The sequence below is a fragment of the Vitis riparia genome, chromosome 5, assembly GCF_004353265.1.
Source record: "Vitis riparia cultivar Riparia Gloire de Montpellier isolate 1030 chromosome 5, EGFV_Vit.rip_1.0, whole genome shotgun sequence".
In the NCBI taxonomy this organism is placed as follows: Eukaryota; Viridiplantae; Streptophyta; class Magnoliopsida; order Vitales; family Vitaceae; genus Vitis; species Vitis riparia.
In genome coordinates, this window is record NC_048435.1 from 2,007,049 (window position 1) to 2,021,269 (window position 14,221).

A 14,221-nucleotide genomic window follows, 5' to 3' on the forward strand; every position below is an offset into this window, starting at 1 on the left:
AATATTTTTTATATATAGTGTTTTATTTTGAATCATTTATATATTTATTTAATCATTTTTTAAAACATGTATAGGAAAATAAGTGAAAATAATATAAAATAATTAACATGTGTTTTTTAAAAACACTTTATTTTATATTTTTAAGATCAAAAAAATAAAAAATAGAAAACAGTTTTTAATTGTCAAATATATATATTTTTTATTTTTTTGGTTATGAATAATATAAAATTATTATTGAAAACGGTTGCTACACAAACTCTTAACATTGGTTGTTGCCCAACATGCCGAAATCTTTTTGTGCTTATTTTCCAAAATGTGTTGTATATGAATTGTGAAATACATCATGGGGTCATATTGGTATTTAGGGGAACTGGAGGGCTATCTCTGAAATATTCAACAGTTGAATTTGAAAATGGGCGGGGTGTTAATCTTTCTACTATTCCATATGGGGGCTTTAGCTTACGAACTGGCTCTATCTGACACTTGCGCGGATTCCTCAAATCTCGAAGCAGCTCTTTCACTCCTGAGAATCCTATGTTCTTCATCATCACGAACATGATGGATTCCAAACCCTAGATAGTTCTTCACAATCACGGATCATGGAACGAGCTACGGAGCTATGGTTTTGAATTTCTGTTTTTGATAGAATTGCAACTCCTTTTTTCAGATTCTAAGCTCAAGCATGTCCAGAGACGCCTCCGATCTCCGGTTCGTAGCTGCAAACACTTTGACGAACGGACAACTTGAATCAACCGAAAATGAATTCGATAATTCGATGAATTCGATTCATTTTCCTCCTCCGAGGACGCCTCTGAACACTATACCGGATCCGTCGCAATTCCAGAGACAATTTCAAGAGTTGGATTTTGACTCCAAGGATAGATTTGGAGCTGCTAGGGCAGGTCGATCGTCGGATAGGAAGGTTGAAGTTTTGGAGAATTTGTTGTCGCTGAACAAAGTGATAGGAAATGTTTCCAATTGTGGGACTCCTAGGGTTTCTGGTAGAGGGAAAGCCCAGTCAGAGCCAAGTTCGGCTCAGAGCACTCCGGCGAGGAGTATTTCAAGGACTGTGAATGGCGGAGTAGTGGGAGCTTGTAGTGGTCATAGACCTCCTCCATACAGTGTTGGGAAAGGAGGGAGCTCTTCTAGGGTTTCTAGAGGGATTTCAAATCCAATGTCTGAACCGTTGGTCGAAGTTCCGCATTTTGAGATTGTGGAAGATCCCTCGTTTTGGATGGATCACAATGTGCAGGTTCGTGTAGTGCTTAGCTGCTGTTTGTTTTGTTGTTATCAGTTTATAGGAAATTATTTGTGGCTTTTGGAAATTATTTTCTTTCCCAAAATGGAAAATAATATTTTCTAATTATTTGTTTCTCTTGAAGGAAAGGGGAAATGTTCTAGCATTTTGCCAATACGGATCACTTTTGGAGATTATCGTTTTGAGTAATGAAATTGTTTTCTGAAATACCAAAAACTCTCTTGCCTTTTACATTTCTCCAGTTTTAGAACAGCCAATAGTTTTGACTCTGAAACTGAAGCATCCTTGTTTTTTGGTTGAATGCTGCGTTTAATTTCATTTAGTAAAGATGACTAATGAGTGCTGGTTTTAGGTATTGATACGGATTCGACCCATAAGTTCAGTGGAGAGGGCTTCGCAAGGGTATGGTAGATGCTTGAGGCAGGAGAGTTCACAGACCATATTGTGGCTTGGCCACCCTGAGACCAGATTTACGTTTGATCATATAGCATGCGAGAAAATATCACAGGTGCCATTTTAGTATCCAATTATTTTTTTCTAAAGGTGGATGATTGTATGGAGTCTTCAACTCATGCTTTGCCTTAACTGTTGTAGGAAAAACTATTCACGGTTGCTGGACTGCCCATGGTGGAGAACTGCATATCTGGGTATAATAGCTGTATGTTTGCTTACGGTCAGGTATGAAATGTGTGAGCCTGGGGCCTATTCTTTGTTGTGTGGTTGTAATGTTTTTTGAGGTTTCAGATATTTTCCTGCAGACAGGTAGTGGGAAAACATATACTATGATGGGTGAGATATATGAGATGGACGGAGAGCTCAATGAAGATTGTGGGATAACTCCACGCATTTTCGAATATTTGTTCACAAGGATTAGAGCGGTATGATACTTGAAATTTTCACTAGTTCTGTTACTGAGTTACTCCACCTTGTCATGCCCTTTACTTTTTTCCTTTAGCTTATCTCCTCTCTAAGAAACACCTGTGTAGGAAGAGGAGAACAGGAGGGATGAAAAACTGAAGTACAGCTGCAAATGTTCCTTTTTAGAGATATACAATGAACAGATAACAGATCTCTTGGAGCCTTCATCAACTAATCTGCAAGTAATTCAAGTGTTTTTTTTTTCATTTGACTCATGGTAGGCGTTCCTTTTTTCTTTTCCATATGATAGTTATAGACCTATTTTTCCTGTTGTAGCTAAGAGAAGATATGAAGAAAGGTGTATATGTTGAAAACCTGACGGAATATCACGTGAGAACTGTTGGTGATATAGTGAAGCTTCTGTTACAGGTGTGCCTCAATGGTAATTTTTGTGTTCTTTTTCCCTCTTTTGCAATATGAACCTGGCTAATATGTTCTATTCCAAACAGGGTGCTGCAAACAGAAAAATGGCAGCAACCTGTATGAACAGTGAGAGCAGTCGGTCCCACAGTGTTTTCACTTGCAATATTGAAAGCCATTGGGAAAAAGATTCCATGACCCACTTCAGATTTGCAAGGTTAAATTTGGTAGATCTAGCTGGTTCAGAAAGGTAGATATTGATTTCATGATCTTCTACTTGAGGGTTTTTTTTTTTTTTTTTTTTTTTGTGAATTATGGATTAACTTTATTGCTTATTCAGGCAGAAGAGCTCTGGCGCAGAAGGAGATCGTTTGAAAGAAGCAGCAAATATAAACAAATCCTTATCAACTCTTGGGTAATATATCAGATACCTGTTTTTCGGTTTGGTTGCTTGAACATACTGTATTACCTTAAAAAGATTGCTCTCTCTTATTGTACTTGTGCTTGTAGTGAACTTGTACCCTTCATAGGAAAATACATGTTCTACCTTCATGATTTTGCACACATAATTATACCACTTTTGGCATAGAATGTTAGATTTTTGGCTTAAGATGCAGTGCAAAAGACTAGGGGTCATTTAATTTTCATGCGACATTCAAATGCACCTTGAATGTTTATCCACAGGTGGCTTATGAGTCCTTGAAAATTTGACTTTATTCATGCAACAATGTTACAATCCAAATAACTGTTATGGATATATTAATCTGAACAAAAAAGAAGAGCTTGATAAACTTCTTCACATTATTGAACTTTGTCTTGGAGGCCTTGTATGCTATTGGGTAAGAGTTCTGCACATTCATTGGTTTAACACATTATTTTGTTTCTCTGTCACTTAGTCTGGTGATAATGTCTCTGGTGGATTTAGCACATGGGAAACATAGACATGTTCCATACAGAGATTCTAGACTCACGTTTCTACTTCAGGTCAGATAACCAAAACTCTTGAGCTTAAGACATTTCTACATAATGAGGTAGCTCCATAACTAAAAGGTTACGTTTTCTACAATTCCAAGTGCAGGATTCTCTGGGTGGAAACTCAAAAACAACTATTATTGCCAATGTCAGCCCATCTACTTGGTCGGTTACCCTTTATTTGGTCGGGAAATTCTAAATTTTGTATGTTTTGTGTTTTGTTTTATTTACTTCTTTTTTTTCTTTTTTAATATTGTCCTTGCAGCTCTGCAAGTGAAACACTAAGCACTCTAAAGTTTGCCCAGCGTGCCAAACTTATTCAGAACAATGTACTTACTTTAAACTTGTACATATTTTCCTTCTTTGTGGAAATATGAAGTGCTTAGTGTTTGCCCACCTTTTCTAGGCTAAAGTGAATGAAGATGCTTCGGGGGATGTAACGGCATTGCAAAGACAAATACAACAGTTAAAGGTGAGGATTAGTTCCAGAATTTTATGAGTTTCGTATTGGAAACCTATAAGTTAGTAGGATTAAGTCAATTTACCAAAATAAAACAGGGCCAGTTGTCCTTTCTGATGAACCATCATAACCTTTCAAGGCCTTTGTCACGTTGTCTCACAAGTTTTGGAGAATCTAGATCTGGTGATTTTTCTGAAGGATATAATTCTTTAGAAGAGAGGATCATGATCAATAATCATAACACAAGTGCCCAAAATAATAAGGTAGCCTTCATGTTCTTGTTAGAAATTATTGTTCGATCCTTGCAGATGTATGAGATAATTATTGACAAACAATGACAATATATATTTGTAGAAGATGAAATGCATGGAAGCTGCTTTAGCTGGTGCCCTCAGGAGAGAGAAACTGGCAGAGGATGCAGTCCGGAGGTTAGAGGCTGAAATCGAATGCATGAATCGCTTGGTATGTTTGGTTATAATTAACTGTTTAAAATTTTGTTTAACTTTTTCTTAGAAATGTCCAATGAACATTAGGGTCAATGATCAGAGAATACTTTTGAGGTTTGTCAAAAACTCAATAGCACAAGCAAGGACATGTTGTTAGATTAAATTATACTTCTGGTTTCTTTTCAGGCTCATCAAAGGGAAGAGGACGTTCAGCGCACTAAGATGATGCTAAGGTTCCGTGAGGAGAAGATTAAACGGCTTGAATTGCTTTCAGATGGCTCAATGTCTGCTGACAAGTATCTTATGGAGGAAAATAACGCATTGTTGGAAGAAGTTCAGCTGCTTCAATCAAGAATTGAAAGAAACCCAGAATTAACCCGATTTGCTTTGGAGAATATTAGACTTCTTGAGCAGCTCAGATTGTAACTACATGGACTTTCTAATGCTTTTGATGGATTCTTTCTGTCTTGTTGCTGAAGTCTTGTTCCACATATGTTCTTGTCAGGTTTCAGAATTTCTATGAACAAGGAGAACGAGACGCATTGCTGGCTGAAGTTTCAGGATTGCGTGATCAGGTCTGTGGAGTTGTTACAATATTGAAACACTTTCATCAACCCTATAACAGCATTCTGAAACATATTTGATTTGCAGCTTCTGGAAACACTTGAAGGACAGCTGAACTTTGCTTCAGCAAAAGAAAATCAGGTTGGGATTGTGATGTTTTGTTAATTCTATGTCACTTATTATGCTTTTAAATTATTTCCCTCTATAATCTGTACACTTCCCAAGAGTGCAGGATATGGATACTGTCATGGAGTTGGAAGATTGCAAAAAGATGAATTCCAAACTCATTAGGTATTTGTTTTTGTCAATCTACTCTAACGCATGTTTATGCGAGTTCCTGTAACAACGCATTGACTGCACTTGTCATTTGGCTCTGTAATCAGTTCCATTTTGATGACTAGATTTCTTTGTGGTTTGTGCCTGCAGGGAAGTTGATGAATTACACGCAGAGCTGAGAAAATATTTGACCTGTAGCCAATCTGCGTCTGATTCTGTAAGGATGGCTCATAAAATATTGAAATAAATGGTTAATAACATGGTTTAACTTGTAGTTCTTGGTGTCTTACATTTTTGTTTGCATCTCTTGCAGGTTACAGTTTCCTTATCCAAGGATCCTGAAGACTTTAAACAAGCAGATAAATACTCACTGGTGCGGAAATATAGTTATTGTTTGCATGCCTGATATCCAACATAGCTACCAATGCTTATATCATGCAAACATTGATATTCTTTGGCTGTGATTTGTTGTACTTTGCTATTGCATATACTATTGAATTTGCTACATGCATAAACAAAAGCTGTTTTACATGCTGTAAGCTATTTTACAGTATCAAGTTGCTTAGTTACTCTTTAGGCAACAGATTTGCAGTTAGTTTATAATTTTTATATTATGAAAGTGTCCTGTATTTTTTAAAATATAAAAAGGAAAAAACAAATTGTAGCACAAAGGAAACAAGTTTGTATACACAAATGCACTTTTTTTTAATGCGATAATCACCTTTATTATGTTTTTTAATAAGCTGTATAAAAAATCCTGAACACCACATGATCATGTTGACTAAATGTTTTTATGAGGAACAATCAGCTTGTCTATTGCATTGCTTATTAAAAATGTCACAAGCTAGAAAGCAAGTAGTTCTGGACGCATTAAATAGAAATACTGACATTAGATGTCATAATCCTTATGGATATATGGATCAATTCTTTTCTTTTGAATCTGTTCATGAATTGTCATTTTTATAGGTTGAAACCATATCAGTCAGAAGTGATTCAGGGGAGGAAGTGGCATCATATGATCAGGTAGAAGATGAAGTACTGCAAAAGAAAAACACCCAGAAGGTGGATGATGCTTTAGTTATGCAGCATCCTGACATTGAAAAAGAGCTGAGGGATGCAAGAATGTTGATTGAAGCCATGGAGTCTGAGCAGCTGCGGCTAATTGAAGAACTTCAATTTATGCAGGAGGAGAATAGAAGGTGCATGGAAATGTTAAGCAACAAGGCCAAGGTAGAGGAATCTGTTAAACTTGAAGTTCCCTGTTTGGAAACAAGTGATTCAGAAATTCAGAACATGGACTTGATGAACAATTTGCAAGTCAAGTTGGACAGGATGACTAAGGACCTTGAGAATGTAAAACTAAAGAACAACCAGTATCAAGAGGATTGGGCATCACAGCTATGTCATGAGCAGCAAGTTGAATTAGTGCGTGAGCAGGTTGAGACGGAAACAACTAGAACAATTCTTCATTTACAGGAAGAGGTCACTGCTCTTCAGTTAGAACTTCATGAGAAATTATGTAGCATGACTGAAGAAAACCTGGGACTCAGAAACAGCCTGGATGCTAAAGAAAATGAATTAAGGACATTATGTGGGGAGTGGGAAAGGGCAACCTTGGAACTAACGAACTTCCTTGTAGATGGTTCTAAATCTCTCAAAGATGCCTCTGGCCAGATAGAAAGTATTGCCTCTTCATTTCCTCAAGTTAATGTTTGGATTAGTGAACATGTTGAGAAGGCTGCCAAAGTTTGCATTGAGAAGGAAGAAACAATTTTATTACTACAAAAAAGCTTAGAAGATGCTCAAAAGATGGCAGGAGAAATGGAGCTGAAGTTGAGTTCCTTGAAGGGAGCAACAATTGCTTTAACTGAAATTCAAAGGGTAAATAATGATGAAAGTGGTAAAGAGGCAATTCAGTCAAGTAAACTGTTGGATGAGAAGATCAACATGGTTAAAATCCTAGAGAGTAAACTGAAGAAAAAGGAGGTTCAGATTACTGAAGCTGAAAACCGGGCTAATGCTGCATTCCTAGTGGTGAAAAAACTCTCTGATCATCAGCACATTGCTCTCAGAAGCAACATTGAGAGAGATATGGACATGTCAGAATCGGCTATTTCCCCCACAATGCGTAGCCACCAGACCTCTGAGGCGAAGACTGAAGCAGATTCTTTGGCATGGGAAGATATGGAGGTTCAAGTTCAAGTGGCAAGACTAGGAGTTCTGGAGTCAGAGAATGTTATTAATGCTACTTATTCAGATACAGAACTGTATTTAACAGCCCTCCAAACCGATATTCTTGAAGCGTCTTCTTTATATAGGGAGTTGGTTCAGGACTTGATGAAAGATATTGATGAGATGAGGAAAAATTTCCTGGAATTAAAAGAGGATTGTAAAAATTTTCAGGTTCATACAGTAGAGTCAGAAGCACATATTCCGCAGCTTCCAAACCAGTATCTCATGCTGCATCAAATAAGAGATGAACTCGATGAAACAAATGGCAGACTGGATAGCATTAAAGATTGCATTAGCACAACCTTAAATGTGCATGGCTGCTCAATAGCGGGTCTAGATTTGATAGAAGCAGGTGGATGGAGTCCTGATTGTTATACTTCAAGCAATTATCATTCAAGTGATGCTTCAAAAGATGAATTGGATGGTAAGATAACTGAACAAAACTTAAACCTGAAGTTCGAAGGCGGCAAGATACTTCCCTCTGTTAATCAAACACCTGAAGAGTCGAACAAGCTCTTGGAGAACTCAATTCACAGAGAAGCAACAATATGGTGGCTCAGGAAGGAATTAGAGATGGTATTCAATGTCTTCAATAAACTATATGTCCAGTTAGCCACACTTTTCAATGAGAAGGAAATTGGAAATTGCTCTTACATGGAAGGTACATGTTTTCTTGAATCACTGGCACCTGCAGATAACAATCAGGACACTGTACTTAGAAAAGCAGTTGATGAAATAAAAATGGAAGGGATGAAGCGAGTCTTTCCATCTTGCAAGTTGCGGATGGAGGAAGCTGAAACAAGCTGCAGCAGTATCAGAGAGGTAAGCATGGATACTTTCAAATTTTTTGAAAAACGGATCCAAACAAAAGACCACTGAGTTAATAATGGCATTTTCTTTACTTTATCTTTGGTGAGAAAAAAATCACTGACATTTCTTTCGCGAAACATTTGCAACATGCAGGCAGCTGCGGATCAGATAATCAGTCATGCTAGTAGGTTCTTAACCAAATTTGAGGAGGCACACACAACCATAAAAGAAGCCGATTTTATGTTGAATGCATTGCTTAAAGAAAATGAAAATGCAAAGCAGGTGACTGGTATGTGGAAGCAAGCGGGTGAGGAGTGGCTGGTGGAGAAAGCAAGCTTGATTAAGGAAGTAGAACAGCTTAAATCCTTGATACAATTGAAAGAAGGAGAGAATACAGTACTGCAGGATCACATCCACTGTAGTTTGGTAGAGATGGGGGACTCTATGTTTTTCCTTGAAGGGTCTTTTCTGCAAATGCAAAAGGATGTTGAGGAGAGGTTCAGGGAACTGTATACTGCTATCATTTCTACAGGACGGGAAATTCTATACAGCATTTGCAACTCAAGAACATCATTGGAGGATATTTACTCTGAGATCGTGGAGAAAGAATTTGCTTTATATGTGCTGTACCACTGCTATATGGGAGAAGATTTCCAAAGAATAATACCGGGCCTCAATGCAGATCATGGTTTCCTCCGATTCAGAAGGCAAGAATGCAATTTGGTGGTGAATAATTTGCAGAAGAGTTGCTCGAGTGATGAGGGTAATAGCATGATTAATGGTATTGAAGGCATAGAAGAAGGTGATCAAAGTGTAGCAGCCAGAGACTTGGAAGCAGAGTTGGGCCAAACCAGTGAGAACCTGATATATGAGAATTTGTCTCTCAAGAAAGAATTGGAAAGGAAAGAGGTTTTATTGAAGGGTTTACTTTTTGATTTTAGCTTGTTGCAGGAATCAGCCTCCAACAAGAAAGACATAAAGGATGAAACTGAAAAATTGATTCTCGCTTTAAGCCAAGTTCGATGTGAACTAGAGATGAAAACAAGTCAGCTTGATGACCTATTGGTTCAGCATAGAAAGCTTGAGGGTCACCTAGCTGATACTGAAAATGCCTTGTTTATCTCAATTTCAGACCTTGAGCAAGCCAAAGAATCATTAGACAATCTCTCAGACCAAAATGCTGAGTTGAGAGTGCTATTAAAAGACCTCTACATCAAAAAATCTGAGACAGAAGATCAATTAGAAGAACAAAAGGACGTCATCAAAGGCTTAGAGAAGGAAATTCTTCGTTTGACTTCTTCAGTGGAGAAAAAATTGATGTCCTCGGTTGAGGACATTGAAGATAAATTAAGCAGGGTCACTGATGAGAGAGATGGACTCCATGAAGAAGTCTGTTCTCTGAAAGACAAGCTTGAGATGGCTTATGCATTAGCAGATGAAAATGAAGCTATTGCTGTTGAAGCACGCCAGGTATGTATTTAAGATGGATTTTCTTTTTGTGAACTCAAAGATAAGATTGCGCGCATTTGCTGGGTTTGTTTGATATTGAGCTTGGATTAATTTTTTTAGGAATCGGAGGCAAGTAAAATATATGCAGAACAGAAGGAAGAGGAGGTTAAGATTTTAGAACATTCTGTGGAGGAGCTCGAGTGTACAATAAATGTACTGGAGAAAAAGGTTAGTTCCTACTGCATTTCTTCTTTATATCTATAATTTGCAACTTTGCATATCATTAATGACAAGGTAAGGGCCACTTCTGACCTTTTTCTTATTTTTTTTTATTTTTTACACAAGAAATAGAAAATACTTTTGCAACTTAAAAAAAAGGCATGTTTCATAAATTTTAGACTGAAAACGGTTTTTTGAAAGCCTGTTTTGAGAAGGCAATGATTTTTAAGAATAAATTTGATTTTTTTTTTTTTTTGGAATTTTTTGTGGAGTTTTATGAGAAACAATTGGAAGCATGGAGAATGGCTCAGGAACATCTGTGCTCAAGTGCACAAATCAGTCGAGAAAACTGTCTTTAAAATTGAGTTTTCAAATGGAATTTTATTCCTTAAAAACAATAAAGAACTGTTTAGATGACCTATTTTCAGAAACTGGTTTTTATAGCTATAAGTTTTTAGAGGTATAGCATGCAAAATGCCCTAGTATGAGTTGTCTGCCATGTAAGTCCCTGGTTGTGTTTTTTGCTTGCTATTTTGGCTACTGCTTTCCAGTCCTAAAGAGTATTCAAAACTCAAATTACATGTTTTCTCTATTAGGTATGTGAAATGGATGAAGAGGTGGAGAGACATAGATTGATAAGAAATTCCTTGGAACTGGAACTCCAAGCTTTAAGACACAGAATGTTGACAGTTGAATCCTTCACCGAAAACACAAATGTTGAACAAACTGAAGATCAATTATCAAGGTCAGGACTGCTGCTTGCTTTCTTCATCCATATTCTTGGTGTCTGCCTATGTTACATGGGTTTGGGTATGGCTGTTTGTCTGTGTCTTATCCTTCACATCTCAAATCTTAGGACAGTGGCATTGGATATGACATAACAACGAGAAGCAATTCAAGGTCAACTAGAAGTAAATAATTAACATGCTCTCTAAGAAAAACAATATTCTCTTTCTTTTCTCTTTTATCCTTATTTTTAGAAGAGGAAAAAAAAAATCAAAATAATGAGCATCCAAAGAAAAATGGGAATATCTGATAACGATCTTATACAAACATCCACATCCTGGTCATATAGTGTCAAGATAGGTAAGTTGGATGAAGTTGAGAATCCGGTATCATATGTGTCTACTTTCGATATTTTTTTTGGATTCAAAGCAATGATTCTGATGCAGGCAACTGTATAACATATCACGGGAACTTAATGAGGCTCATACCCGGATAAGAATTCTGGAAGAGGAGAGAGCAGAACGGGATAAAGAGGTGCATCCATGTGTTGTTTGTGTCTTTTACTCTTTACTAAAACAAATTTCTTATTGTACTGATTGTCCTATATTACTGATATCATCCTCTTTCCCTCTGTTCTAATAATGAATTGCCATTCATATCCTGCAGATCAAACAATACAAAGATTACATCTCCGAACTTGTATTGCATGCTGAAGCCCAGGCATCACAGTACCAACAAAAGGTACAATATCATAAATGCTGGATACCATTAGTCTGATTATGTTTTCCAGTATATGTTTGCATCAGAACTTTTTTTGAGAATTGTTTAAGTAATATGCCTTTACATGTATATCTTAGTGTACAATAACTGATCATGCCATTTGCACAGTACAAAACTTTGGAGGCCATGGTTCATGAAGTGAAAACAGATTCATCAAACTCGGTATCAGCCGCACTGGTACAAGAGAAAACTGAAAAATCCACAACGAGGACAAGGGGTTCCAGCTCACCATTCAGGTGTATCGCAGGTTTGGTTCAGCAAATGAACATGGAGAAGGATCAGGAACTGTCAATGGCTAGGCTTCGTATAGAAGAACTAGAGGAATTGGCAGCAAATAGGCAGAAAGAGGTAAACTACCTAGTCTCACATGATTGCTATTCCTGGATTTGCAGGTCAGCTATTGGCAATGATGAGGATTTCTTTTCCCTTTTAAGAATCTATCTCTTTATCTTTTATCCTAAAAGCAGAATCACATTTTTTCTTATGTTCTTCCTGCATATAAAACCATCGCCTCACTCTCTAAGGCGCATATTATGCTAAGATAACATAATATTTTGACTCAATCCGTGTTGGCCTAGGTTTGCATGCTGAATACTAGACTGGCAGCAGCAGATAGCATGACACATGATGTCATTCGAGATTTACTTGGTGTGAAGCTGGACATGACTAACTATGCAGTAAGTTTCAGATTATCATCTCGAGGCAGATGAAACTTCAGAAAAGTTTTTTCTCATTTATGTGCATGTTTCTTTCTTGTTGGCTATGTTGTAGGATTTGATAGACCAGCACCAAGTTCTAAAGTTATTGGAAGAGGCTCAGCAACAAACAGAAGAGTCTGTTGCAAAGGTTGTGATCACAAAAGTTCTTAGTCTACACTTTAATTGGGTTTGATTATAGTCCTGAAACATAATTTTTATTTTGTTTTGGATGAATTAGGAGCAAGAAATACGGAACCTAAAGAAGCAGATTGATGATCTAATAGAGGAAAGAGAGAGGTGAGCCCCCTCTCCCTACTCCGCATTCTGAAACTGAATTCAATTTATTTCCCCCCCATGAAATTGCTGTTCTTATACCCACCACCTTCAGAATCAGATGCAGGTTCCCCTAAAATGTTGAGATATAACAAGAAATCACCATAAACAAAATGAAAGAACTATTGTGAGTCTAGCTACATATTCAAAAGTTACCATTACAATGGCCGAACAGATCAAAAGATACGTTGGTCATAAAGACTGACTGGCAATGGCATGCCTCTCCGAACCTTTTTGCCCAGCTCAGTCTTCTAGATCGTATTTTCTAATAGTTAAATTGGATGACCATTAAGGAAATAAGTCAAACATCAGAGTAAGCTAACAGATGAATCCATGGAATCACTCGGAATCATGTCTAGCTTACATAAGTATAAGCTGGTCATGGAAGGGTACTCAGGCCTACGTCTGGGATAGCTTCCTCTTTTTTGGTTTCTTGGTTTTAGTCCGAAGTTGAAGCCGAAGTTAAAAGTTTTATTCAATATGAAAAAACCTTCTTGCATTAAAAAAAAATAAAAAAGAGCTTATATAAGAAGTAATATTTTTCTAATTTTCATATTATACTTTTCTTAGTCATAAGTTTTTGAATAAAAGTACTTCTCAGACTTCCCTTTTAATTGAAGTAGAATTTTATTAACTAGACTGACACTAGAAAGAATTTGCCCTCTGAAGTCTGTGAGGTCACTATTTCAAATGGAATTCTTGTGTTTGTAGTTGCATATTGGAAATAAATAGCAAGAAAGCAGATATATTTGCTGCCCAGATGACGGTTGAGCAACTTCAAGAACGAGATCACTTGCTCACTGCACAGAACGAAATGTTAAAGGTGTGGAATTCTTTTTGTAGAATGTTACATTTCCATATTTTTGCCTTCCAAGAAATTCTTTTCTTTTTCTAGTTTGGAGTTACCTATTTGTGTTATAGATGGACAAGACCAATCTAAAGAGGAAGATCATAGAACTGGACGAGATGGTGAAAAAGCTTTTTGGAACTCAAAACTCCCAACAGCAAATTCCACAATCAATGAAGATAAAGGCAGGATTCTCCCAACATTTTCTTTTCTTTTCTGCAAAACTTGTCTATTTTTTCTTAATTGTGTAAAGGGGGTTTCTGCATGGTCCAACAGGAGAGCGGCTCGTTGAGGCTGGGTGATGCTGGTATCACCAAAAGGCTAGCAAACTCCGAGAAACTTCTTTCTCGTGTGAATGATGAACTTGCTCAGTATCGCAGAAGAACAGATGAGCATAGCTCTTACACAAAATATAGGTAAGTGGTTTAGCTCAGAAAAGCTACATGACACAAGCAAAACTGTCTCCTTTCTAATTCTAATTTTTAATCCGGCAACAGGAAGCAGAAGGGGCCAATTTAAAATGGCTCGGGAGTCCTTGTTCTAAAGCAGCTTATCTAGGTCCACATGTTGCTTGAGGCACAAAATTCGCCATGCACCACGCTATCAGGGTTTGCGATAGTTTTTGCTGTAGCTTTTTCTTATTCTTCCATTCTTTTTTCAGGGTGGTTTGCGTGTGTAATTAATCAGTGTAATTATTTTACATTGTTTGTTGTGAATTCTAAGCCTAATGCATTTTTGTAAGCTGGCCTGTGTGGGGAGTTAATTTTATGTAAATCAGTTTATTTGTCCAGTTTTTTTGCAGAGGAAATTGATGTGTGTAGCCCCATTGCAAACCGTGAAGTCACCGTTTATGAACTTGGAACTTGGAAGTAA

General features: G+C 37.2%; 1 protein-coding gene across 3 annotated transcripts; it reads left to right on the forward strand.

Moving 5' to 3' along the window:
• The first annotated feature begins 460 nt into the window (after window positions 1-460).
• On the forward strand, window positions 461-14,138 carry LOC117914599 (kinesin-like protein KIN-12C). Of its 3 annotated transcripts, none has more exons than XM_034829988.1 (34): window positions 461-1,252; window positions 1,611-1,766; window positions 1,853-1,936; window positions 2,017-2,136; window positions 2,245-2,358; window positions 2,453-2,545; window positions 2,626-2,786; window positions 2,877-2,951; window positions 3,433-3,520; window positions 3,615-3,673; window positions 3,774-3,837; window positions 3,915-3,980; window positions 4,067-4,231; window positions 4,323-4,430; window positions 4,601-4,836; window positions 4,920-4,989; window positions 5,066-5,119; window positions 5,211-5,269; window positions 5,405-5,471; window positions 5,568-5,627; window positions 6,221-8,308; window positions 8,450-9,766; window positions 9,866-9,973; window positions 10,561-10,709; window positions 11,137-11,224; window positions 11,357-11,431; window positions 11,579-11,818; window positions 12,049-12,147; window positions 12,242-12,316; window positions 12,407-12,465; window positions 13,213-13,324; window positions 13,423-13,533; window positions 13,625-13,764; window positions 13,846-14,138. In XM_034829988.1, the coding sequence occupies exons 1-34, from the start codon at window positions 683-685 to the stop codon at window positions 13,865-13,867; spliced, it is 7,152 nt and encodes a 2,383-aa protein (XP_034685879.1). In that variant the 5' UTR covers window positions 461-682; the 3' UTR covers window positions 13,868-14,138. The 3 variants fall into 3 exon arrangements, with proteins under 3 accessions (XP_034685879.1, XP_034685880.1, XP_034685881.1); XM_034829989.1 differs by having other exon boundaries at window positions 4,326-4,430; XM_034829990.1 differs by lacking the exon at window positions 4,067-4,231.
• Window positions 14,139-14,221: the final 83 nt, after the last annotated feature.